This window comes from Neopelma chrysocephalum, unplaced genomic scaffold, assembly GCF_003984885.1.
Source record: "Neopelma chrysocephalum unplaced genomic scaffold, ASM398488v2 Primary Assembly neopelma1_75, whole genome shotgun sequence".
Classification (NCBI taxonomy): Eukaryota; Metazoa; Chordata; class Aves; order Passeriformes; family Pipridae; genus Neopelma; species Neopelma chrysocephalum.
In genome coordinates this window covers 533,186-561,023 of record NW_020897736.1, presented here as the reverse complement: position 1 = coordinate 561,023, position 27,838 = coordinate 533,186, and the positions used below count along the sequence as shown (strand labels likewise).

The window sequence follows — 27,838 nt, the reverse complement described above, 5'->3', positions numbered from 1 at the left end:
GATAGATGAAGTTTCACTGAAGCTGCACGTTAGGTCTTGTTTGAAAATGTAACCTGGAAATCTCACCAACAAGATTAATATTTGCCATTGATTTCAACAATCATGCATTCCGACACGGTTTGATATGAGCCCTGGAAACCCCCATGCCTTTAGTCATACTCTCGGCTCGAAACTCGGAGTCACCGCTGTTTGCCACCGCCGAACTTCCCGTCTGGGGGCCGGTGTTTGCGGGCACGGCCCCCGCTCCGTGCCCACCGCTCGACCCCGAGCCTCCGGTGTGTGCGAGGCCCTTCCCCTCCCTCCTTCCCGAGGGTCGGGCGCTGCCGGGAAATAGCTGCGGGGAGGGGGCGATGCCAAGGGCTCCCTCCCGCCCGCCCCGGGCTCCAGCGCGTTCCCATGGCGACGGCGTCCTGGCAACCGCTCCCGCTCCCGCAGCCCGGCCTGCGGCGGCCGCCCCGCTCCCAGCCCCGCTCCCAGCCCCGCTCCCAGCCCCGCTCCCAGCCCCGCTCCCAGCCCCGCTCCCATCCAGCGCTACCCTGCGCTCCCATCCCCGCTCCCATCCAGCGCTCCCTGCGCTCCCCTCCAGCGCTCCCCTGCGCTCCCAGCCCAGCCGCTCCGCGCAGCCGACCGGGAAGGCGGACGGACAGACGGACGGACAGACGGACGGACGGACGGACGGGCCCCCGGCGGCGCAGCGGCGGCCCCGGCGCTCGGGAGCGGAGCGGGGCTCGGACCGGGGATGCGCGGGAGCGGCGGGCAGCCCTGCCCTGCCCCGAGCCAGCACCGGTGAGTGAGCGCAGAGCCCGTCCCGGCTCTGTCCCTCCGTGTTGCATGGCCGTGGAGTGGTGTGTGACCCGTGCTGTCCTGTCGCCTGTCGCACGTCCCGTGTTCCCCGCAGCCATCGCTGCGCCCACCCGTGACCCCGCGCCACGGGGCCGAGGCGCGGATAGGGCAAGGCAGGGCTCCGGCGCCATCCCCCCGCTCAGAGCCCTCGGCACGGGCACGACCGTCGCACCTGTTTCCCCAGAGGGCCCCTGGCCTGGCCCGGAGCCGCGGGCGGGTCCCTCCCGCACCCCTCGCACACCGCGTCCGAGTTCAGAGGGGGCCGGCGGGGGATGCTTCTCCCCGGCACTGCCGCCTTTTGACCCATCTTTTTGCTGAGGTGCAACACAAGGACTTTTTCCTCTTACTCCAAAGCGTCGCCCCAGAGCACTTCAGAGTAACACTGGGAAGCTGCCGGGGTGGTGTCACACGTTCCCTGCGCAGCAACCAAAGCGGTTGCTATTTTAAGAAGAAAAGAGTGATTAAAGTGTTTGCCTAGGCAGGTATTTCAGTCTGCTTTGATTCCCGTGTGACTTGTGGCAAGTCACATAGCCCACCCCGTGCTTCACTTCCCTAGCAGCAACAGAAGGAAATTATGTTTTCAGGGATAATAATGCTTTCCTACCCCGCAGGCATATTGTGAGAATGAACGTGAAAAACACTCCGAGGTGCAGAGACATTACAGCAAGTATTAGACGTAGGTTATCATGGAAGATGAGGATCTGAACACTACAGATGAGATTATCCTTCATAACAGGAGAAATGGAGAATCCACAGAAAATAAACATGCAAGGCAGTCTGAGAAGTGGGGAAGGGAAGCCACAGCACAAATAGCAAGGAGTGAACTGTACATTGCTAAAAGTGTTTTTTTCATCGTGTTCCATGAGTGATTTTTACACATCTGATGTCAGTGACTTAAAGAAACAATACGGAAATAATCCATATTTTTATGGAAAAGCTGCCCTGTGTGTCAGGTGAACTGTTATTTTTGGCAATCAGGCATACAGTTCACAGCTGGGGAAAATCTTTTATCTTGTCCATGTGACAAGTATATTTGGAATATTCAGTAACCTAAATTAATCAACCCAATATTTACTGGGTTAATATATCGTGACTTAAATTGCTATAGCAGTATTAAGTAGGAGACAACATCATTAAAATAAAATTAGGCACCTGTAGAGAGTATTTAAACTGGTATTTAACTTGGTCCCAGTTTACTGCCATTAAAATTGCAGCCATGTGAAATTACACTTCTCTGAATCCAGCCATCAGAACATCTTATGTTTTCTTCTATATTTACTAGTCTAAGTTGGTATTGCGTACACTCATAGAGAAGGAATTTGTCATTAGTTCTGACATCTGTTTGTTACAGTTTATTGCAAATATCTCCAAACTGCAGGAAAGTTTTCTACAACTGCTGAACAAGATCTTAAACACATCCTTTCTGGCTGTTGGATCAGATCAAGAAATCCGATAACTGATGATATTTCACTGTGTACTGAGGGAAGTGCTTAAGGTAGCAACAACAAATGACTGAGACCTTCATCTGTGTGACTCTTGTTCCATGTGCACAATTTCTCGAGATACTTGCATTTAGCTGCATGTCTAATGGTAGTCTGGCAGAAAAAGCTAAAGTTTCAAGCAAAACTATGCTTCCTCTGCTGCAAACATTTTTTCCCAATTGATAATAAATAGATACTGAAGGCTGTAAGATTAGAACACTGTTTGGCTATCTTTTATAAGGTGTATTTAACTAAGAGACTGCTACTGTACCAACTTTAATATTTGTTCTTTGTTCTTCTAGGTAGCGTCCAGTGCTTTGCTGCTGTAGCACACACAGCTCTTCTCAAATCAGTGGGATACCCTGTGTTTACAGTTAAACTGTGTTCAAATGCTTCACTGCATCAAGATCATTAAAATGTGTTAAGGCCCAGAGGTCTAAGAGTACATGATCTCAGGGGGTGTGACCTGGGGATACAGCCAGGAGGGACATCTGGAGAGTGGTGGCATTGCTTAAAAACCAACAACTGGGAAACGCCGGTGTGAGGAACAGAGAGCAGAACTGGACCTTCAGTGGCTGTGCAGGATTCTGAATGCAGAAGTCATCACAATGATACCCAGCTCTTATACCCTGCTTTTTACTTATAGCCATGTAAGAACTTAAACAGGGAGGTAGGTATCGTTATCTCTCTTCCATATGGGGAAACTGAGTCATTGGGCATGGAAATAACTTGTCTGAAGTTCAGTGGGTCAGAGATGGAGCAAGGAGTTAAACTCTGACCTTCTGAATTCCTGTCTATTGTCATTGCTGCTCAGCAATCCACCTGCTCTTAAAACTATTTTTTTTCCTAATTTGTAGTTGCTATAAATAGAGCACACACACTGTGACAGTGTTTGCTCTCTGCTTTCAGGCACTGCTTTCATACATTTCTAAAGCACAAACATGCTTTGCATTCTGAGATCTCGGAGGGCAGCCTTATTGCTTCTTCACAATCACTGATTGGCTATTTTGTTTCCATAACCCATTTTTCTCTTTCTACTGGTAGAGTGTAATGCACAGGATTTCATCAGCAATTGCAAAATTCTTTTCATACATCAGCCTTTAGTTTTCAGTGAGGACTTTAGGTTCCCAGGGAGTTCAGGCTTAGGCCATGCTCATTCTCTTGATACTTAAAAATGTCAATTTGTTTTATATAGGGTAGAATAGTTGGATTTGATTGAGGCTAACATCTTTGTCATTAATTTAATTTCTGTCAGCAGACAAAGCTTCTTAGCCAGGTACTGGTATCACAGTAAGATATTAAAATATCTTTCTGAAGCTATTGAATAGACCTACTCTGCTGCAATGTCTGTCACAGTCTGGCTGGCAGTGTCTAAAAATTAAAGCCATAATCTATATTGTTACCACAGAAGAATTTACTTACAACATAAAGTGTGGTCATTTAGATTTCAAGACTCAATTTTGCTAAACTATGCTGATGTCACACATTTTATTTAGGTTTCTGACTGCCAATGCTTTTACCTGAAAAGCACTTTATCCCTAATAATCTGCTGTAATGAAACATTTGTATTTGACTCTCCAGTCAATATTTTCCTAAGTTTTACGATAATCCTGTAGATCTTACTTTATTATTCATTCAATTTATTATTATGTCTGAGACCAGTAGACAGATTGGGGACAAGAAGTTTGTTTACCTTTGTCCTGCCAAACCGGTTCTGTGTGTCAACAGCAGATTTCAGTTTCAAGGCTGTCACCCTTGCCTTTTCAAGAGTATAATTTTCACTATAAAAAGCTTCTTAGCAGTTTTTAGTCTTCATTCTTTTGTATCTATTTTTAATCTTAAACTTTACTTAAAGGTGCACTTAAAGCAGAAGAATTTAGTCATTTCAGTACCAGATATAAACTACTCAATAATTCAATGTGTACTTTTTCAACAGACAAATTATTGACCAGAAAATGGCCCACCGAAGCCCAATCTTCCCAACTCTTGCCCCTTCTGAAAGGTACAGTTTGGAATATAAAAATTAAAATCTTCATATTGCAGAATATTATGTGTCTCTTGATTCCCTATATATAGTAATGCTGTGACTTGGGACTTTGGCATTAGTATGCAAAGCAAAGTAAAATACTGTAAACATTCAAATCATGGCCCAAATCACAATTCCTTGCTCAGCTTTTACTTAACCATTTTCCAAATAAATTAAATAACTTGAACTGTAACTGAGTAGAAGTCCAACAATACTTTACTTTAGCCAGTCTTCTAATAGCATGGAACTAGTGTGAAAATTCAGAGCCAAAAGTGACCTGTATTAAGAGCCTTCATACATCTCTAACAGTATCATCATGGTGAAACTGAACTGCTAATTTGGCTTATTAATAGGAATGAAAATGAGAATGCACAGTAAATAACACAGTTCCAAGAAAAGATCTCCTCTTTCAAAGTGGGGTTGAACTTATATCTTCCACTTATGCTTCTGAAAATTTTCATTATTCTTTACAGAATATAGTGGCAGGAAAAGATTGCATGCATTAGCAGCCTAATTGTTTTACTTTCAGCACCCATGAGCTCCATTGCATTCCACGGAAGCTATGCAAGTGCACTGCACCCTTGAAAAATATAGACAAATATTCAAGGTACCCAAATGTAAGCTATTTTGGGGGGAAAATTTGTGTTCTAAGGCTATGAGAAGTTTGTAATAATTTTGATCTTTCTATACCCACATATGCTCCTGTCCAGTTCATGGGGGAACAAGCTTCTGTGTGTATTACAGGATAGCTGTAGAGACTGAAAAAAAGAATTGACACAAGCTACTCCTTCTTAATCTCAGTCTGTTTGCATTTGATTTACAATACCTACCTTCTACAGTTATGGCTTAGATTGAGCCTGAGAACTGCAGAGACAAATAACATTACTTTTGAAACTCAATAAAGGGGCTTGAATTTGGATTCTTAATCAAATTCTAGTTCTGAATCGTAACTACTTTTATTATGCTAATGTCCTTTTCTTAAGTTCCTATGCTTTTGTAAGCTCCCTTAAGGGGAATGAAAGGGAGCCTGACCTGCCTTTGTACAAGACACGCAGTAGCCAACACAGCACCCGCTTATTTGTAGGAGTGGGCCCTGTCTCTGTGAGTATTTGGGGGCTTCTCCCAGTACTCAGATAGCATTGCACTGTCTCCTGTGGAAAGACATTGCGGAGTTTTCTGTGGGAACTTAACAATCTCTTGGCTATTCCTCTCCACTAGACGGGTTCGGAACATCCCGCTGCACAGCCAGGCGCTGACGGCGGTGCCGCTGGCATCTGCCAGCCTGGTGGATCAGCTGGAGGACAGGATCCTCAGCCATGAGAAAACAACGGCGGCCCTTGTGGAACACGCTTTTCGCATCAAGGAGGACATTGTGTCCACCCTGCACAGAATGCAGAACAAAGGGGGGGGGGACCGGCTGGCCCGGCAGCTCCTGGAGGAGCACATCCGAAACATAACGGCCATAGTGAGGCAGCTCAACCGGGACATTGAGGTATGTCAGGAATGTTCCACGGCACTAATGCCATCCCGGCTACTTAGTCCTGCTGATTTCCTAAGAGAGTTTATACCACAGGATAAGCAGAGGTCAGACGAGGTCTGAAGATCCTGTAAGTTTATAAACTGTTTTTACAACTTGAAAAAGTGTTTGCAAATTACATAATTCTTTCAGGGGCTATGAAAATAGCACAGGATATTAGCATATAAACACAGAAGCCTTTGTGGTTCTAATAAGCTTGCTTTCAAAAGCTGCACTGGAAAATCTTGAAAAAATGAATTAATGCGACACTAATACCCAGCTCAAGTTCAGTCCAAAGGCTGTGCTGTATAAACACTAGGAAATGCCTGAGCTCTGTAATAAACTTTCTTTCCCTTCTGACTCACTGATGACACCAAGTAACCAAACCCAACTGCTCATTTTTATGACCTAATCCTATGCAGATCCATGACTTCACATGTGACCTCTGCTGCAGTGAGCAACAGGGGTGTGGTGGGGAAAATGAAAGGATAAAAACCAATATCTTTTATCCTTCCATTTTTATTGTCAAGTTATACTTTATGCATATTATGGTATTTATGTGCGGATTGGACACTAATAACAAGAAACAATAAAATGCCTAAAAGACATCTGTTTTAGTACATTGCAAGACAAAGTTTTAATAAAGTAATAATAAAAAGGTATCTGAGGGTACTGAACGACTGACAAATAGTGAGTGACATTTTAAGTGTACATGAAATGTGACATACTGAGCTTTTATTTGCATATGAATGCTTTGTAGATGCTGCAGGAACAGATCCGTGTCAGAGACAATCTCAGCTACGGAACAAATTCTACCCTGAAGAGTCTGGAAATGCGGCAGCTTTCTGGCTTAGGGGATCTTCGGGGAAGAGTTGCAAGGTAAAAGTCAACATGGAACTGGATTTTGGGGGCTAGTTAATGTTGCTTTAATCTCGAAGTATTAATGTTAATGATAATGGGCTGAATTCAACTTTGGCAAAATTCCCAGGATAATTTTCCTCTCTGTTGAATGAATAATAATCCTTTGCATTCCAGTATTACGTATTAAACTTAATAATATCGTACTTAATTCCTAAAATTCCTTAAATTAGTTTTAAATAAATGACTTCAAATTCCTCTGGCAAATTTGGATTTGGTTCAGCTTTAAAAAGTACTGTGGTTAGACTCATGTATCTTTGAAACACATTAATTAGCACAATTAGAAAGGCAGCACGGAACAATCTGCACTTGTGAAGAACAAAATAGTTGCACATTTTTGCATATATTTTAGAAATAAAAATCTGCACATTCAGTTGTTGGTTAGCCATATTAAAAACCACAGGCTACGTGACACATAAGGAACAGGAAGCTATACAATAATAGAGGTTTTACAGGCTGCCTGATACTCCATCTTACAATTGTGCAGCTACACAGACTTCACTGTGCCATCAATGACAACCCCAGTGCAACAACATTGGCTTAAGTGTCCCTAAAGTTGGACACAAAAGACAGAGGATATGTACAGCTACAGGGAAAGGACCTAATCTGGCCTAAAGCAGCTTGGCTAATAACTTTGATGGAGCTATACTTGTCCTGAATTTGACCTGTTGTCTATATTGTACAGGTAATTTTTCTTTCTTCTTTGTACGTCAGCTAATTTAGTGATAACCTTCAAAAGGCTACAGAAATAATCAGGGAGGAATTTTCTCGAACTGAAGTTTTCTCATAAATTATTCAGTTGCCTGAAGCTTCCACTGTAACTTTCACAGCCCATTTTGCAAAGAATACTTCAGAGAGGTTTTAAAAAGAATTAAAAATGTAGTAAGTTATGCACAATGCTTTAGCAAAAATGAATGAACTAGTTTATTTTGTCAAATCAGAAAACTGATTGAGAGACGCACACACACATATGTATCTCACTGAAAAATCCCCTTGAATACATGCCTAGATCTTCCTGCTTCTTTATATAAAAAGTCCACTTTGAGATCCTACTACATCCTGAGAGGGGTCCACACTTGGAGCAACGCTATTACAGCTTGGGAAGCAAAATGTAGTGCCATTGCCTCCAATAACAGAACTCAAGAGAAGAAATCAGTGCTTTCCTGGATGTCAAAGCAGGGCCCTTGCCTGCCCTGATGCTCAGTACAGCAGTGGTGGGGGACTGGCACACTCTGTGCCAGAGTTTCCTCATTATTTACTGAGGGCACCGCCCTGGTGCTGTGCTTGGGTTGCAATTTATCTGATAATTGTATGAGATTAAACCCATCTGCCTTATGTCAGACTGCACAACAACTGCAGGCTGTTTGTATTCATTACCCTAAGAGAATCAGTTTATTGTCTTTTAACTGTTATCTTCTCTTCTGCCCTCTGTGCTTCTATTCAGCATGCTCTCTGCAGACAAAAATTCCCTGAATGAGGAAGAAAAAAAATCTTCCCTCTATCAGAAATCAAGTTAAAACAGTGTTCCGTGAGGGAAAACTATTTGCCTTTATTTACAGACATATTTTACTTTGAAAATTAGTGTTGCTGTGAATAATGATTACAGCACCAGCTGGAGAATATGGCCAAGACAGGGGTTTGTTGTGCTGTTGGCACAATACAGAATTTTCCCTGGGATAAACAGTTTCTGATTACTCTAGCCAATGTTCCTTACATAAAATGAACTTTACTCACCTAATACAATTTTACTTTCACATCTAGCCGTGCTAGCTTTCAGAAGAGTTCAGAGTGAAACATTAGAAACATGATCAGGTTCCTGTGGGTCACCACCTTCCTCTGCATCAGCTTTCAGCCCCAGTCAAGGTGTGGCTCTGGCTGCAGTGACAGGGTCACTCACTCTGAGTGCAGCCTGTGTGCTCTGGGCTGGTGGTGTGCAAACACACACTCAGTGTGGCTCAGTTCATACACACTGCCCCACAGTGAATCCCAAAATCTGAGCCCTTTGCTCATGTAATAATTTTAGTGTCGGTCTTAGGATTCTGGCCAAATTTCAGTTCCAGTAATTACATGCACATTAAACATCCTATTCAACTTCAGTAGTGGAGAGAATAGTGTTTATTTCCTAACACCAACTGTTCTGTGACATGTCAATATATCATCAAACAACTGTCTCGTTATGTCTTGAGGGCTGCTGCTTCTAATGATGAGAACAGGGATCCCTACATGCACATGCAGTTCTGAAGCACAGCTCCAAACCACACTCCCCACAGCTCTGGAGGAATGAGGTTTGGATGCTCCTCACTCATATCATAGAATCAACTACTATTGCTATCAGAAAATGACTGAATACACATTGCAGCTCATGTCTCTGCACCATTTCTCAATAAGCACAGTTTATGGATGAATTTGTAAAGCATTATCACAGTGTTCCCCATGAAGGATTCCCAAGAATCAGCATTATTATTAACTTTAAGAAAAAATATTACCTCTGTTAAATTCAGTGACACATTCAGCACAGAATCAGATAGATGCCAGTAGATCCATTTCTCCAGCCTCCTGTCCCTGATGTTGTCAATTTTATATAGCATAGATTTAACAATTCTTTTTCTAGTGATACTAAGTCATAAAATTCAGTAGTGGTGCCTTATCATTTATTTAGAGAATTACTTGTGTACTATGAACATTGTCTGGAAAGTTTAAATGCAGCAGCCTCCTTGTAAAGATATCAATAGCTGTCTCTAGAAGCTTCCTGATGGCTAAAACATCCAGAGAAACAGCAACTCTGCGTGTTCTAACTGGGCCTACTTTGCATATATAGATGATTTTTTTATATACATTATAGAACTGATTCATTTCAGACAACCTGGACTCATTAGATGTAGGCAGATTTTCCTGCACTGCACAGAAAATGAGTCTGATGCGTCTGGGATGCACTGAATTGATGAACTTGTTGGGTACAATAAATGTGCTGTGCTCTGGCTCTTGCTGTGTAGGAGGTGAGCACAGGGGCTGCTCTGGGCTCCTGGGCCACACCAGCACCATCCAGCAGCTCTGCTGCTCCTTCCTGCTGCCTGCCCTGCACATGCCAACTTGCCTTTCACTGCTTGTGTTTTCCTGAAACACTGGCATTTGAATTGAAACCTCTCCTGTTATAATCAAACAGGAACATTAACATCTCTCTGTACCATTCCAGCACAGGTACAGAGCACCCAGTTGCAGAGTATTGGCATAGCTCTCAGCCTTAGCCAGGCTCTAGTGATGCACTGACTGGAGCAACTACTGTCTTTGGATTTCTTAGAGGCTGAAGAAAAAATAAATGCTCTTCAGTGTGCCAGAAAAATAACTACTACTTTTGCTTACTACAGCTTGGAAGGCAGCTGTTTGATAATTTAACTGTTTATAATAAACTTTACTGGTTTCTAGAATTCTACAATATTCTGAAATTGAGGATAATACTTAGCAGTATGAAAACTCTCTATTTATTCTTCATTTACCAATCTCACCTAAGTACACAGCTTGCAATCAGAACTTTCAGAAATTGTCCCCCCAAATGAAACAGTAGCAAAACGAACACATTCTAGTGCACCTTTGGTCCAAATTTCAACAGTGCCCGTGTGCAACTGCATATGAAAAACTGCACTGGGTTGTTTGTATGGGCAGTTTCAGTATTTCAGAGAATTATTTATTGTGCACTTCTTTGTACAAAACTGTTTTATACTCAGCTCTTATATTTTTAAACTAGTATCCATCCTAGAAATCTTAATCTATTTCTCCTGTCTTTCCTTGTGCTTTTAGGATGACCAAACCTTGAAACTTGTTTCCAACTTCTGTCTTTATACCCATAGCCCACTGGCTACATCTGTAGATACAGTCTGATTAAATCAAATACAGTGTTCAGAAACATGTATTTCTATTTTTAAGAAGACTTCTATTGTCATTTTAATATGAATCCATAAAGAAGATTCAAAGAAGAACTTCCAGAGGTGTGGGGAATTCAGTGGGGATCGTAGTGTGCCATTTTGTTTCTCCCCTCTCTCTTTTTTTTTTTTATAAACAGGGAAAAATTCCAAGCTATAATGTTCCCTTGTGTTTAAACTGTTGATTATCTTCCAACCCATCATACGGTAGAAACCTGAATCAAAAGTGTTAGAAAGCCCATGCTTTTCCATATGTTCATCTCATTATTGCCTCCCTTTCTGTTTGAAAGCCAGTGGAAGCAGGGAGTGAAGTTATTTAACTGTCCTAACTTTTTAACTCAAAATGTGCACTCACATAGCTAACATCAGAACCTCATTCTTTCATACTGAACACTAATATTTTCTTCCAGGTCAAAACTGATCAGGTGTTTGTGAGTGTGTACAACAGACATAGCAAAAAAACCAAAATAATCTGATCAATACGTACCAGGCTGACACTAAATTAACATAGTCAGAATTTAAGTGTTTCAGTTACCATGGAACTACATGAACCCTTTGACCAGGTAACTGAGTTCCATGAAGAAAAGAAATGTTCTGTGATTAAAGCCAGAACATTTATTTGCTTTAAAAAGAATTACAGATGCTCGCTGTTTACATTTGCTTCAGTAGTTTCAAAGCTGTTGCTTTTTATATTTTCAGTCATGCCTCAGAGAAACAAAACCAACCATTTTTGGAGCCCACAGCATTTTGGTGATTAGATGTGAGATGATTTCATTGCTCTGATTGTAACAACGGGGAGAGATTTGGTTTTCCTCATCTTTCTAAACCAAGTGCCTGACTGTGAGACCCAGGAGTAAAGTTCAGTGCTGTGTAAACCTCAGCTGCTCTTCCTACAGATATTACTCACTGTCTCACTGTGCTGAACCGCTACACCATGAATTGATTTCCACAAGTTTTATAATGTCTATGTGCTATTTTGCATGACTGATCATTTTCTTATTGAAATTGTACCATAATAATAAGCAAATGCTCCATTTGCCATTTTAGTTGGGGCTTTCCCTTCATGTTTAATGCTAATGGCAGTTACTGTAACTGAGGTGATGAAAATGCATGTTGAAATGAAAGCCTGCAAACTGAAACGTGACTAAAAAGAGCATAAAGTGTGTCATTGGTTTAGGTAATGACTTAACGTGCCTCAGCTTGTTCCATTTTATTGCCTTTTTCTCCCTCAAATTGTAGCTGCTCTCTGTTCCCCATCAGTTTTCTAGATCAAATTTGGTAACATTGCTGGTTACATATTTCCCTTAGCAAAAAACTGTCCATGAGTCATACTTCACAGAGGTCTTACTCCTGAAATCACAGTATGTACATTTTTACAGCTCGGTTAATGCCTTTATTGTATTACTGTAGATGAAACCCACCTGGTCAAATTCTTTTTGATATCTGGTAGAAAATGCACATATTCTGGAGCACATTTAGACTGAAAATGTTACAGCATCAAATGTTCCAATGTGAAGAAAAGGAACAATAATTATTGTGTTCCAGGACTTCATTTCATAATCTTTTCTGAGACAAAATTGCCACTGCTTCCAATGACAATTTATTTATTTACCTAAATAAAGACTAAGAACTGTAAAATTTGCTCTGTGTTGTTTAGTACGTATACTAATTGTATACTACTATTTCACAAATAAAAATACAAAGCTACAATAATGAAAAAACGGTCCTTAATCATTAAGGCTTCCCATCATGTAGGTGAAATCATAAACACCCAATCAGATGTCTTCTGGAGTATGACAGAAACACAAGGTAATGGAATTGTGCACCTTTGCCTTTCTGATGTGATTCCCCTGACTGATAACACAGTCTGCCCATATTGTGGCAGCGTCAAGATGACTGAAATGTGTGTGTCAGACCATTGGACCTCAAGCCCGTTTGGGAGCAGTTTGCTGAATACTATGAGATATATGTGACAATTCTTACAGTCTCATAAGACATTGTTTCCCCAGACAGCCAGCAATTTCACAGAAATGGCCAGTATAAACTGGAAAATTTAAAAAGCCTGGACCTCCTATTCTATGTAGCTATTGCTTTTTTCTTTTATCTATTCAAACAGGTGTGATGCTGGGTTAGCCAGACTGTCTGCAGAGCATAAAATTACATATGAAAGACTTCAGAGCCTAAGTAAAGACCAACACACCTCCAAGCTGATCTTAGAATCTAAAATCAAAGAGGCAGAAATACAGGTATGGTATTCAGACCAAAGCAATCCATGTACAGGTAAGCGTTACAGTCTAATTCACACAGATTCCAGTACTGTTAATTATTATCCTGGGAGGTCACAGATTTACAAATGGAGAGCTGTAGCTGCTCCCAGTCATTATTACATTGAATGTTGGTACCTACCTGCATTAGTGTACTGGTCTAACTGAAAAAAGGTCCTTAATTTCTGCCTTCTGCTGTGTAGAAGGGACTAGTGTGTAAAGGCATCTGAAAGGACTCCAGGAACGAACAAAAGTCAGTGATTTCTGGCCTGAATGGCTTCCTGAGGTTGGAATGTGAACATGGCATGGATGCTCCACAAAACTACAACAATGCAAGCATCAGTGTCTCTCCCTGTATGTTTTGGCCTTCCCAGGATGATTCTTTATCTGTTTGAACACAATTTTTGAAGGTCTGCAAAACAAAACTGGCTCTGGGTTCTGTGAATCCATTAATCTGTCCGTCAGGTTTCTCTTCCATTGGGTTTGAGAATGGAAGTGAGCACTAGATACAAGCAGAGACTTGTGACATTAAGGAAAAGGATTCTTCATACCTCCATCTCAAGGCCTTCCCATTTTCTTGGTCAACAAAAGTATTTTACATCTTCATTTTGCGGTAGGTAAATGGTTAAAATCCACTTCACCTTTCTGAGAAGGCTCAGTGTAGTACCTTAGCATGTCAGGAGGATGTTGTCATGCATCTTGTAAACAAGAACTGTTTTGTGAACGTGGGATGATTGTTTCTCACCAAAACATTCTCTTCTAGTAATGACCTATCCCCAGTCAAACCCAGCCCTCCTGTCCCTGCATTAGCCATTTTACACAGAGTGATGGAGCACACCCCTCACTGTTGGTGGAGTGCTTTGCTATTTATTTGCTGTGCTTATGTGGCAACGTGGAGATGTATGGATTCTGCAAATCCAGCTGTCCCAAGGGGGGAGCAGGCAGATGCTTTCAAGGCAAAACTATTCCAATTATTTAAGGCAAAAAAAAAATCACAGTTTTCAAAATGTTGATACTTTCATGTTGAGAGATATTGTATTTTTCAAGATAACGTAAAATATGCTAATTCAATAATTTTAGAAACATTAGCAGAAGTGATCTAAGACCTTCCCTGCTGTTATGAGAATGTCCCAAATGAAACTGTGATGAAATGCTGCTGAAAAATAGTAAATTCTGAATTTTGTTTCAGATTTCTCACCTGCTGAGCAGAGTAGAGCAATCGATAATGCAGCAAGAAGCAAAGCTCAAGGTTGCCTACAAAGAGAGCAACCAACAGCTACAACTCCTGGACACCAAGTAAGTGCTGCTGCCCTGCACCCTGGGAGGCAGGGCCTCAGTTTTCCAAGTCTGAGTGTTGCAATCTTCAGGTCTACAGAAGCATGAACCTCTTTGGGTACGTGTTTGCTCCACAGATATTACGAAAGCACAATGGTCTGTCAAGTGGGACTTGCTTTCACCAAGAATCCTGCCCCTAATGTGCTTAGGCAATTTTGAAAAGTTCATTAAGTCCCTAGTTAAGTATTTGGGCAGAACTCAAATTAAATGACACAAGGAAGGATTTTTGTAAGAGTGGCCTGGTGCCACCCCTTGCCCTTCTGCAAGAACTGTGCCCAACAATGAAAGCTGGAGGTGGCTGTCCAGAGCAGGGCAAAGTGTTCAACTCAAGCAGGAAGCAAAGCACAGCATTCACAAAGTGATACTGCTTTAAATTGGCTTCAAACATGAATATAACTGAAATACCTAAATTATTAGTGATAAGCTACTGTGCTACTACCAGACATTATGTGGGGACATTATATTCAATTCAGATATTGACTCCTCTCCTGGCATTTCACTCTGAGGCAGTTCTGGTATAAGCCATCCACATCCCTACTCCTTACTGCTTATTGCCATCCTCATGCAATCCCACCAGTTACATCAGAACTGTTGGCAAACCAGATGAGAGAATAGACCCAGATTTCAAATACTCAAGGGAGAAAAGAAACAGTTTCACAGGCATGTTTGGTTGGTGTGAAGCTGAGGTGGGTACAGGCAATGTAAGTGGGGCCGCTTGAACCAGCATTGCCACCAAAATAAATGGTTACCAAATCTTTGTTCTGATTTAAGACCTCTGGGCACAAAGATTATAATCTGAATGGATGACCATATTCTATTTTCAATACCACAATGAATTTTCACCTGCTAGGCTTCAAAATTTGTGATGAGTTTTGTATAAATAATGGCTGTTTTGTTGTGCTCTTTCACCTTTATTTTCTAAAACAATGTTAGTTTATCCACTTTAGTAGCCTTACAATTCAAAGACTCACCTTAACATGGTGAGAAGAATGTAACAAATTGCCATTATGTTATTTTTTGAACACATTCACAAAAAAAGTCACTGCTGAATGACCAGTTCTGCCCTTTTGTACCTGCTAATTTCTGTTGTGCTCTTAGATTAAAAAATGCCATCGAGGAACTCAGCAGTCAGATTTTGTCTGCACGGAGCTGGTTGGAACAGGAACATGAAAAGATTGAAAAAGAGCTTGTGCAAAAAGTTGAACAACTCTCACTGACTTTTAAGGAAAATACGGTAAGTTTCTCTAAAATGTCCTGTAGTACTGCTCAGGAACTATTCAAAATGCTTTATTAATAACTAAGATGATATAATTGAGCTACTATTTGGGTGAGATTTTCAAACGGCCTCTGTATTTGCATAAGTGTCTTCACTGATGTAAAGTATAACATTCCCACAACCTAAGAATTTTTAAATAAATCTGATTACTGCTAAATAGATCAGTATTTTAGCCTACAGTAATCAAGTCAGTTAAAATAATTTTATAAAAAAGTGTAATTCCTTACACCTTTGAATTCCAGATAAAAGACAGTCAATCAACATCTATTTCATATTTTTGAAAGACTACTGTTATTTCATATGCAGAGTAAATCATTAAAATTCTTGTTCCGGGCTCCAGGAAATGAGTGAGAGAGCTTTTGAGATGAAATTCAACCAAATGGCAGAGAAAATTGAGAAAATAGAAGAAATGCAGAAGATAACCATGGAAGCACATGAAGCAAAACAGGCTGAAGAAAGGATAAATATTCGCATTGGCAAACTCCAAAACGAGATAAATGAAGATATAAAAGAAATGAAAGCCGAAGTTAATGCTGGTAGGACCATAGTCATCAAGTCCTTTATTCTGAATTGTGGTAACAGTGATCAACTTATAAGAATATACAAAATGTCCTTGTTTGTATCACAGTAATTTCAATACTTTTGGGGCAGATGTAATGGCTCCACCTGTGGCATTAATCAGGATTTTCCCTGTGTGTGACATTCCCAGCAATAAGGGGTATTATTGTTATCTTGCCAGCCTGGCAGTGCCCTCCCCAGAGCTCGGCTGTGACCAGGGGCATTTTTGCCTCCAACACAGTTACATCCTCTTTTCCTTCAGAGCTTTTGCTGTTCCTAGTGCAAAGCAGGGTGTTACAGTGGGAAGCACATTCTGGTAGTGGTTATGTGATGCTCTTGCTCTTGGGTATGAACTAATGGAATTCTCACCTGCAATTAGGATTTGCAGCCATCTATGAGAGCATTGGGTCTCTGCGGCAAGTTCTAGAAGCAAAAATGAAGCTGGACAGAGATGAACTACAGAAGCAGATCCACCAAATGAAGCAGGAGGTTCCAAGATGGGGAGAGGCTGGACCATGACTGCAAGATTTTGTCTGAGAGATTCGTGTTTCCCTGGCTCAATAGGCAGACTCTTGTCTTGTTCCAGTCTGTGACCCAAGTTAAGTGCATGTACCAAGGACATGCTGCTGCTGCCCAGGTCTGTGTGTTGGCTCAAAGCAGTAAATGCAGGCTCTTCATGGATAACCAACAACCAGCCCTCGGGGCTGAGGTGCTCCTTTGCCACTGCACTACTCTAGTTACTGTCAGGAAATTAAGCACTGTGTAAAACTGGAGTAATATATTGGTGAAGCTGGCACCTCATTTGCTAAAGGCATTCCAGTTTTGCAGGCTTGGGCAGTATATATATATATATACACTTTTATATATAAGCACCTGCACCCACCCCATTCCACCCCATCCCTCTTTTTTAAAAAAATAAAGACAACTTGATATAATTTGCTTAATATGAATTTGGCAAGGTTCTCCATCTTGATGCAAATTACTTAGTTGAAATCAGTGGACATTTTTACAGTGACTTTCTCTACTATTGGCTTCCTGGGGAGGTAGAATTGGCACTAAAAAAAACAATGTTCAAAACCTAGATGCCATCAGAAAATGTTTGTTTAGTTTTTCAAATATCCTCTGTGTGTGAAAACTAAGTAGTGTTATATAATGTAGTTGTAGACTAAGATGATTCATGAACAACATAAGAAACTTTAATCACATGGTCTTAAGTATTGTAACCTTTTAGAATTAATAACCAGGTGGAGTTGAGACAAGGTAGAACATGTATATAAAATATTTTTTAAGTGGGCATGTGTTCCTGTGACTTGCTTCATTGTATTGATAAAAACTTAGAAAGGTTTGAAAACAAAAGAGAAGGTGATAATCTAACCTAGCCTGGAGAATGTAATGCAAAATAAAATGCAGTTTATGTTCTCCTTAGAAATTTTCATTGAAGTAAAAGAACTGATTCATCATATTTAAGTAGACTAATAGTTTAGCAGATTCAAATTGCTAATTGCATTCACAGTATTTCCAGATAATAATTTCCATTCACAGAAGGGATTACATAATCAAAGTCAGCACCCATGGGGTGTATTAATCTAGATAGGAAAAAGTATATATGTTAATTTGATTTCCTCATTAAGAGCATGATATATTGCTCCTCATGTTTGCAAGTCATGCAGGATTAAACAGTCAAGAAGAATAAAAGACCTCATCCAGTATCCTATTAATTTATACTATTAACAGTAATTCATAGACAAAAATACTACTAATTCACACAATTCACAATAGTGTTAACATAAATAAATAAATAGGATGTCTCTACGCTATTCTTAATGGATTTTTCTTTCAGCTAGTATTGCAAAAACTATTCTTAGTTGGAAAATCAGTGGCAAATTTCTCACCACTTCCATGAAAGATGGTTTGGCCCACAGAGTCACCACATTTAAAACAAACAAAGACTAAAAAACCTGCTCCAAAAACTTACACCATTAACTTCAGTAAGACAGTGTAGTGTGTAAAAAAAAAAGGAGATGCACTCATCTTTACAGGTCTAACACCTCATTTTATATTCACTTCTGTATAGTTGAAGGCAATTCAAAGTCTCAAAGATACCTGAAGCTTTTGCAGCTCTGGCTTCCAATGCTGACACAAACCAGGAATGACAGAGGCAGCTTTGTTACCATCCATTTGTGCTCTGAAATGCATTTACAAGGGCAGCTCAGGGGGAAGCCCAGTTCCCCAATGAAATGCTTGCAAATATTTCTTAAGAATTGTCTTAAAAATTGATTCTTACTCCACATATGTATTCTTATCTATTCTTAAATATTTAGCCATGTGCAGTGGAAAAGCTATTGCTGGTGTTTCACTAAAAAAAAAAAAAAAGAAAATAACAAAGAAAGAGACAAGAAGAGACAGAACAAACACCAAGTAATTTTTTTTGTTCTGTAATTGGAAGTCTGTACCTGAGGGAATCTGGTATGATATGAAAAGCATACAAGGAATCAGAGAAACAATTTATACAGGATTTTAATAAAATGTTTCTCTTGTAAAAATCTCGTGTGATTGGTTCATATAAAAAACAACACACGAAACCCTATCCAATTTTACTTTTACTGGTTTAAAAATATTTTTCCCTAAATTTCAGCTAAAGGAAATAACTAAGAGCCCAAATAAAATAATAGTGACGTGCAACCTAATGTCAAGCCGTGTCTTCAAGCTATGAAGTGCTCCCTGGAGGGAGACACAGGTCAGCAATGTCTTGTCTGCACAGGCTGTCAGGGAGTGCTCGTATGGGATGAGTGAGTTCTTCAAGGGACAGTGGGAGTCCCTGTATGTTCCCGTTAACCTTGTATGGCAGAGTGCTCTCCTCAGGAGCAGCAAGGCCTGCAGGGAACAGCCAGGGAGCCAGGAGGGCAGTGCCCAGGCACCGGGGGCTGCCAGAGCTTCACTCTGAGCACTGGCCTGCAGACATCCTGGAAAGCCAAATAGAAGGAAACAGCTGGGCCTGGAAGGGGAGCTGCCCCTCTGTTTTTCCTTCCATGCTGGTCTCCAGTGGGATTGCTGTGTGCCAGTCCTTCAGGGACACCAAGGGCCTTTGGTGGTGGAAGCAACGTGCTTGCTTTGTTCAACACCAGCACTCTGTGCTGTGAGTCCCTCTGTGGGCACCAAACCCGGGGCTGCAGAGCCCAAAGGGAAGAGGCAGTGAGAGGGGACACTGATTTACTGGATGGAACCCAAGCAAATGGAATGAGACTTGGGAAAGGAGATGTGCACAAAATACTATTTAAAACACAAAGTTCACTGACAGAACCATAAACTCACTAAAGGAAGGACTGGGAGGAGCCTTGGGAAGTCATCTGCTCCCTCTCTCTGCTTTGAAACAGATCTAACTCTGCCTAAAATATTTGCTATAGGCACTTGTGTAACTTGCTTACAACAATCTTTGAAGAATAAACCTTTGACTAATGCAGTCTATTCCACTGCTTAAAGAACTGCCCTGCCGCCCAAACACCTAAACTGAATGGACTCTTGATAGGACAGGACATAATGAGCTTAATTTCAAGCACAGAGGACACAAAATCTAATTTATGACATTCTTCCCTGCATGTCCATTAATTTTTTTAAGGCAATCTGTGTATAACAGAAGATTCAAATGAAGTTTCACAGGGGTATCTGCCCAATACTTAACTTTTTTCTTCTTCCTACACCCATACAAAACCCACCAAACCAACAACACCCAACCTAAAAAACTCACAACCATAAAACCCCCAAAATGGCCAAAAGCAGACCACTTCCTCTCATGGAGTTTTAAAATCTTTCTTTTGTCAGCTATTTTGCATGCATGAGGCTTAAACCATTTGCAGTGTGCAGACCATAGTTTTCAGCCAGCTATGTTGCCTGAAAGGCATAATGAGTGTCAAAGGTTAAACTCACTGAAAAATATTTAACTGGGGTACATGCCTTTTATATCAGCATGAGATAACACAGCAGAATTACAGTACTGTGCAGTGAGGGACTTAACTGGGAATCAGAATTATGACAGTAATTACAGAGCAATTGTGCTATTTAGGTTCATTAAGCAAACCAAAGGAATGATGCAAGTAAGTTAAAAGGAGGATCCTAACTTCGACATGTATTTGTTTATGTAGTACAGTTTTGTATTGTGGGTACCTTTATATTGTGGATATCTTTGTCATTATGTTCTGATACAGTTCAGCAGACAGTTTCCATGTCAGAGAAAAACAATGTGAAAGACAATGAACAGCAGTATATTCCTGTGAAGTCAATTTAAACTGAAATGTAATATTTTCTTCTTTTCTCATTTTGTGTTTCCTGCTCCACCTTCTCAAGCATCTGGCCATCTGGGGCACAGAGTGTTCTCTGTATCTTAGAATTACAGTGCTCATTAGACGTGTATTCCAGTAATGGAAACGTATAATGAGAGACAAATGACAAACTGATGAACCCCTGATGAACTGATGTGCAGAGGAGGGATCCTCCTGTGATACTCCCCACGGTGTAAGAAATTCGGAGGCACATTTGAAAGAAAACCAGGAAATTCAGTGCGAGGCCTCTACTGGATTTGCCACAGGGTGTCACTGTTACTCTTGGCGAGTGAAGGACGATGCTAAATGTACCTGTGTGATCCATAGGTGCCGCAATGCCTCTGAGATGGGGCTGGAAGCATTTAACAACGCTATTACAATACTAGGAATGCTAAACAATACTAGTTAAATATGGAAAAGTATTTAACAGTACTCTGACAAAAGCAAAAAAATATTCTAAAGGCATCACTCTGTAAAATCTCAATAAAGGCAGATGATTAATTAAGGAAAATACTCTGAGGGTGATTGTGATACTCCTTTGGACAACGCACAGGGAATGCTACTTGGGACCAAAGCTCTCTGCTACCTTTTCTGTCAGCAGAACTTTGGTCAACACAAAGCATGAAAAACCCCCAAACCAGCTCCCAAATCCAGAAAAAAAATATCAGGGGCAGTACTTCTAGAGCATTAGATCTTAACTCAAGTAAAGCTCAAAGAGTAACATGCAGCATTTCACACTGATCATCCCAGGAGCTGCTGCAGACTTGCAGAAGAGGCTCCTTACCCAGCACTTCCTCCCCCTCCAAGACTGACTTTGGCTGACAGACCACAGGATAACCTGAACAGTTACCACCAGATGAAGCTCTGGGCCTAACACCAAAAGCTGCTCTCAATCCATGCAAGGATTATCTCAATAAATAGCCTCAACATTACAAGATATGTAGGAGAGCCATGACTTTTGCTGGCATTGATCAGTGCAAAATGCTCTTAGCTCAGCAGAGCATTAGTGATGTATACCTAACCACGACCAAGTTTAAGGAGGAAACTGAAGCAGTAATTGTCATGAAACAAAAAGCCCAAGCTGAATGAGAGGCTGAGTAGGAATTGCTGGTGAGAAAGGAGAAAGGAAAATTGCTTCTTGTAGAGTGACAGGAATTAAAATAAAACACATCATGCACTGCTGCACATGCTCCAAACAGTTATTGTCATTAAACCTGACTTCAGCTTCTGCTAAGGCTCATTTTCTAACACCACTGCACTAAACAGGCTCCCCTCCTACGTGATTGAAGTTGAATTAGACTATAAATGAAGACAAATTTCGCTGACTGTGCTGTCTCTCTCTTGTGCTACATTTCCTGATGGTATCAGGACTGTGAGGTAGGGCATCCACTCTGCTAGGTGGCCTCTGTGACCTTGCTATCTCCATTAAGAATAACTTAAAAGGTGCAATAATTGCACATTAGAATATATATGCCTTCATATGATAACACTGAATTTCCATGCTGTGCCACGCTCTTTTATTCTTCACTGGCTTTGAGAATTGTCATTTCAGTACATGCAAGTATCTTATTATATAAATCATGAAACTCAAGAAAGGTATAACGACTCAAAGTAGAGCTTTTAAAATGCAAATAACTGAAAACAACAAAAGTTAAAACATATTTTATGCTACTGCCATGCTTTGAAAAGATAAATGCCAGCCTGTTTACTACTATAAATAATAAACCTTGTTCACTTTACAAAGATCTTATGGGGATTGATCACTTTGTATCTTACACAAGCCTCAATATGTGAAGTGCTGTGACCCAGTTCCACATATGCTTTCCTTTGTGAGATTAATCTCCCTAAAATGAACATGGCAGCTCACAGCAGAAACTGCTTGCTTTCCTCTTTGCATGTATAATGTTTTATATTGCAAACCAAAAGGGACTGCTGGTCTCTGGTATGGTCTCCTGGTGTCTTAGAGTCATACAATCGTTTAGGTTGGGAAAGACCTTTCAGTAATGGCAAAATATCTACCATTACTTAAAATTTTGGATTTCCAGTTACCATGGACTAACAAGACAAGAAATGAAGAGTATAATATTATCAGTGTTTATTTTAGTAATGTATCTCCATTATCCAGAGTGAGGGGAGATGAAGAAAATCCAATACTGACACCATGAGACAGAGCACAATGGTGGAATCCTGAAACTCCAGATATATTTTGGGCTAGTTTGGGCCCATTATCTTTATCTATTTGGGCCAATTCCCTTTATTTCTGTAAACTCCCTAGCAGTAAATTAATTTTTTACCTTTATTAGGTTGTCCAGGCTGTGGTAACTCCCACACAATGTCAAATTAAAAAAAAATCATGAGGAAAAAGTGTGAAGGAAATTGAGTATTATTGTGTCCCTGAGGCCCCACTGCCACTTGATGTCACTATTCCTGTCAGGCAAAGGCTGGCAGGTGCATGTCTGCAAGAACTGGATTTCAGCAGGTAGGAAGCACCAAGGAAAGTCATACAGATTATTTCCATAAATCACAAGATTATGCCTTATGGGCAGCACTTGTTAAAACAAATCTATTGCAAAGGCAAAGCCAGATGTCCAGTTAAGGGTGAGTCTCCTTGTGGTCTGCTGGGCATAGGCTGGGACTGTCTGACACAAATGGGCAGGAAGTTCTCATGGCAAACACCACATCAGGGAAAAAAGCCCTCCTCCTCCCCCTGTATTACTGCAGCTTAGATCCCAATAAAGCAAACTAAAGGAGGAAAAACTCCATAAATAAGACAGAAAAGATCTAAGCCCAAGCAGAGACCAAAGAACCTCATACATTTCATGTTGACTGTGAAGCTCTTCCTGCTTGTCATTGGCCCTGGAAAGAGTCCTCATGGAGCTGAGAGGGGAACAACTGAGGATTCGAGGCAAGATTTAAACAACAGGGACAGGAATGGGGTCATCTGTGCTACAAGAAGACAATCATCTGTGTTTGCATCTGCCAAGGGCAATGGAATATTATGGTATTAAGAACAGAACAACAAGATTTTCACTAAGAATATATTTTAATAGTCATTCAGAAGTAGAAGGACAAATAAATAAAATGCCCAGCAATGCTCATTTGAGAGCTTTTTGCTTCTTGAGTGGTCAGAAAAAGAAGGAAAGGCCTGGAGGAACAGCAGCAGAGGGTCTGGCTCTCAGGGTCTGTTTAGCCCAAGGCCATGTGTCATGACTAATTGAAAATGATAAACAACCTCAGGTGTTATTTATACTCTTGCTCACAGAAGCATGTAGTAGTTAATACTGAAATGTCTATACATATTCATATGAGGCATCTACAATACATCTTATATTTTGCATTTAAACAAATTTGCAGTTTCATGCATGATGAACCTGGTTTTCACATGAGCACAAGACCTATTTTAAATGCTTTGGTCATGTGGGGTGTGTCAGACTGACCCTGATTAGCTCAGTGCTAAACCTGCCAAGGTCAGGGGTTTGATCCCCATACAGGCCATTCACTAGAGATGGACTCAGTGATCCTTGTGAGTCCCTTCCAACTCAGAATATTCTGTGACTCTGTGAATGTATTAATCAAATCCATAGATACCTTTCTGTGACTGTGGTTTCAATTCTACTGTTAGCCAACACCCCATAGAGCAGTTTGTACTCACACTAAGGTTCCTTGTGACAATCTACTACCACCCAAATCCCAAATTTTCCCTCGTCTGTGCACAAGTTAAAAAAAAAGTTCTGAGAGACTTGAATGGAATTCATGCAAGAAAGAAAAAGAGAAAGTGTAAAAAAACAACAGTAGTGCAGTGGTCTGGTTCTCACAAACTGTGACCAATCTGAACTCCCAGTTTGGCATTGAGAGAAAACCATTGCAAAACAATGTCCCAGACAAGTAATGGTCTTTCTTTCTGTGTTTTTTCCTTCACTCAAAGCAATTAAAGTACTATATTAATGGGTTTTGGTTACCCATCATCTTTAATTCACCCACTACTGAAACCTGATGGTTTCAAACTCCCAGAAGGTGAAGGACTCTTTGTAAACATGTTCTTGCTGCACTCAGGTGATGTCTACCCATGCCAGTATAACTTTGTTGTATGATAAAATAATTATCAGGTTTACAATATCTCTGTTGGATAGGGAATATTACAATTCAAGGTAGAGGAAACTGCACACCATTAATTTTAGTCATCTCTCAAGACTACACAGCAGAGCTATGACACAGCAAGTAGTAACAATCATGATTAGTTCCCACTTACCCATATTAACCATCCTCAAACACCAAGCTTTCAATTAAACCATGGCAGTAAGTAAATGCTATTTATACAAAGCTTGCAGCTTGACTGTTTTATAAATGGGTATGTGGGAAGCAATGTGAAATATCAACTGATAGTTAATATTTAAATTGCTGCTCATTTACACTTAAGGCAAGTTTCATTGCTGCTATTTGCAGAGAGATTCAAAGTTCAGAATTCGGTGATTCACTTCAAGAACTTTTATAAATAACACTGTATGATAAATCAAAAAACAAAATCAACTTATCATGAAGGAATCTTCCTTCTCCCAGGGGACAAGAATTGGTTTTGAAGACAGTAATGGGTTTTTAATCTATTGTAAGAACGGGTTCTTTGATCTGTCTTACAAACAGCATTCAGGAAGGGGAATACTCTGTCCTGGATGTCTAAACCTTACAGGAGTCACTCAGAAAAGTCAGGAGAGTGACTGTACATGGGATAATCTGCAGTTTGAAATAACACTGCCTTGGCAATGCCATCCTTCACATAGAGGATGCTTGGGCACTGAACAGCTTCCCCAGGGAAGTGGTCACAGCACCAGCCTGGCAGAATTCCAGAAGTGTTTGGACAATACTTTCAGGTACATGGTGTGACCCCTGGGGTTGTTCTGTGCAGGGCCAGGAGTTGGATTCAGTGATTGTTGTGGAACCCTCCAGCTCAGGATATTCCCTGATTCCATGATCATTTCCTTTAACTGTGATAGCTTATGTCACACACATAAACATGCCTTGTTGCTAAGCCTCAATTCCACCAGTAATACAAGCATTAATTTAAACAATCATACTCATTTTTACTTATGAATTTTGAATCCATTCCTACAAGGTACTCATCACAAATGCAGAGAGAGGAACACAAATTTAAGTCCTGCATGTATTCCCAGTGTCTCTTCACCACTCTGCCTTGAGTGGTGCTCCACCCATGTACTGCTCTTACAGAGCCCCCTCTGAGTCTTCCACAGGTCCCTACCAGGCATCTGAATGAAACTGGGGAGCTCTCAGGTTAATACCACAGCTTTGAACAATTCTGGGTTCCTTTCAATAGTTCTTCATCATTAAAGCAATGAAGCAGAAGCTCTGCTGAATATTTTACCATACTTCCTTTTAGTCCTATTTTATTTTAATTTAATGGAATTTTCCTAAAAGAAGACTCTCTAGATTCATGTGGCTCTAGCAAGGTGTTCGAAGAGAGAAATTCAAAAACTTACCTGGCTGTCATCTTCTTCTAACTTGCTTTGTATCTCAGCCCCATCAATTTGACAAGGATATTCTCATTTCCTTCATGCTCTATGTAGTCCCTGTGGAAGAAATTGGATGCATTGAAAATATCTCAATAATCCTCAGTGGATGATGAATTACAGGAATACATTTCTTAAATAATTAACCTGAATGTGTGCTAACACCATCAATAAGATGCTCTCCAAATCCCCAGACACCATGAATAAATGAGAAAAAAATAAAACCAAACCAGCAGTTCTGCAATTAGTTACTTTCATAAGAAAACAAACATCATAATAAGATTTAATAAAAAATTCAGATAATCCTTCCACTAAAGGGAAGCCACATTGGCTAAGCAGACACCAGTTCAATACAAAAAGAGGAAAAAAAATTAAAAGAGAGCTACCACTCTAATAAAGCCAGTGCTCTCACTTTTCTCTCTCCTGTTCCTGTCCTTAATCCTAAAACCCAGTCAGTCTTCCTCAGGTGGGAAATCCATCACCATCCTGCTCTTTATCACCTGGGCACTTCCACAGAACAACACTATTTCCTCCTTCTCCTCAACCGAATGCTGCCTAAAAACTCCTCCTAGAATCTAGAAAAATGATACAATAAAACTGGAATTTGGGGCTGAACCTGGCAGTGTAATGCACAAACCAAACAAACTGCTGCACGGGGTTGAAAAAAAAGGAGGAGAAAACCTAGAGCAGCTCCGAACCTGTTAATGAACTAGAACAATTTACTGGAGAGAATCAACTCCAAAGCAGGTCAGCAGTGAGGGAGGAGGTGTGGCAGCCAAGCTGCTGGGCAGTGAATTCCCAGGATCCCGCTGATTTCAGGGAGCAGCCCCGTGTCACAAACACCCCCAGCAAGCAGAGCCACCTGTGCCTGGCTTCTGTGCAGCGGGTTCAGCTGATCTCCATCCCAGAGAAATGGGGGCAAACTGGGGCCTTTTAACACCTTTAACTGGGCATTTCTGGACTTGGACATTCACAGCTTTGAAAACCAACGGTTTAAATGAGCTTGTTACACAATATTTAAACTTTTAAAATTTACATCGTTGTGAATGGTAGGGTAAAAATTTCAAATACATTCTGGCAATTTATTATTTATTCCTACGAATAAAATGCTGCTGCCTGCTCAGAAAACCCACTCTTAGGCATATAAACTCATTTGGTTCCCATAAGATTCAAGCTCCCAGGTGATCAGAATCTGTTTAAAAAGTATTATATAGGCTCTAAATCACTGCAGTGCTCTTGAAAACTGTACAATTATTTTCTATCTTCTGATCATCATTATGAAAACATTGAAATGTTTGGGTTATAAAAATCAGTACCACAGAAAATCCATCAGCAAACTGATTAATTAAATTATTACTTAAAACATTTAAGCCATCTCAGCCACTTACAAGCCATCCTTGCAGCTTGGCATGAGCAATGTCACTGTTGCCTCTGACCTGCCACATTGCATTATCTTCATAATTAACTGGGAATCCAGAATAACAATTTTGACCATGATAAAAAGATAATCTTGAATTACAGCCTATAAGGAGACCCACGGCATTTTGATTTAGGCATCCCAGAGGATTCAATAGGAGTAATAGGTTCAATTAAAAATTAAGTTCATTTATGTAAATTAGAAAAAGCAGGAACACTGTTTCAGTTAGTTGCATGCTCTATGTATACAGCAAAAATAAACAAATCTCAGAAAATTTAGTTTCATTAAAAGGAGTCTGGGTATCCAAACAGCTCTGATTAAACATGAACTCGAAATGGGAAAACAGAAAGTTTCCAATAAGCTGCTGTCAGTTTATTTATTTGCCTGGCTCAGGTAACCATAATAATTTTTTCATGCTCTAATAACCTACCAAATGGTTCAAACTCCAGACC

At 40.6% G+C, this 27,838-nt stretch overlaps 2 protein-coding genes across 3 annotated transcripts in view; one reads left to right on the top strand and one right to left on the bottom strand.

Annotated features, from left to right (window-relative positions):
* MYO1E (myosin IE) overlaps window positions 1–27,838 on the bottom strand; it is a 238,807-nt gene that overhangs the window by 84,895 nt on the left and 126,074 nt on the right. Inside the window, exon 4 of the mRNA XM_027688412.1 lies at window positions 25,940–26,029. The gene's annotated coding sequence lies outside the window, so the exon portion shown is untranslated. The remainder of the gene's footprint in view (window positions 1–25,939; window positions 26,030–27,838) is intronic.
* On the top strand, window positions 608–22,195 carry FAM81A (family with sequence similarity 81 member A). 2 transcript variants are annotated; one of them, XM_027688415.1, is made up of 11 exons: window positions 608–786; window positions 2,627–2,994; window positions 4,261–4,326; window positions 4,880–4,957; window positions 5,569–5,842; window positions 6,627–6,745; window positions 12,818–12,947; window positions 14,155–14,261; window positions 15,399–15,534; window positions 15,917–16,112; window positions 16,514–22,195. In XM_027688415.1, the coding sequence occupies exons 3-11, from the start codon at window positions 4,280–4,282 to the stop codon at window positions 16,651–16,653; spliced, it is 1,227 nt and encodes a 408-aa protein (XP_027544216.1). In that variant the 5' UTR covers window positions 608–786; window positions 2,627–2,994; window positions 4,261–4,279; the 3' UTR covers window positions 16,654–22,195. The 2 variants fall into 2 exon arrangements, with proteins under 2 accessions (XP_027544216.1, XP_027544217.1); XM_027688416.1 differs by lacking the exon at window positions 4,880–4,957 and having other exon boundaries at window positions 610–786; window positions 16,514–16,918.

Coding starts and splice junctions, on each gene's coding strand:
- FAM81A (XM_027688415.1), top strand. CDS start 4,280: ATGGCCCACCGAAGCCCAATCTTCCCAACTCTTGCCCCTTCTGAAAG. Junction 6,746..12,817: donor CTTCGGGGAAGAGTTGCAAG/GTAAAAGTCAAC, acceptor CTATTCAAACAG/GTGTGATGCTGGGTTAGCCA. Junction 15,535..15,916: donor TGACTTTTAAGGAAAATACG/GTAAGTTTCTCT, acceptor TCCGGGCTCCAG/GAAATGAGTGAGAGAGCTTT.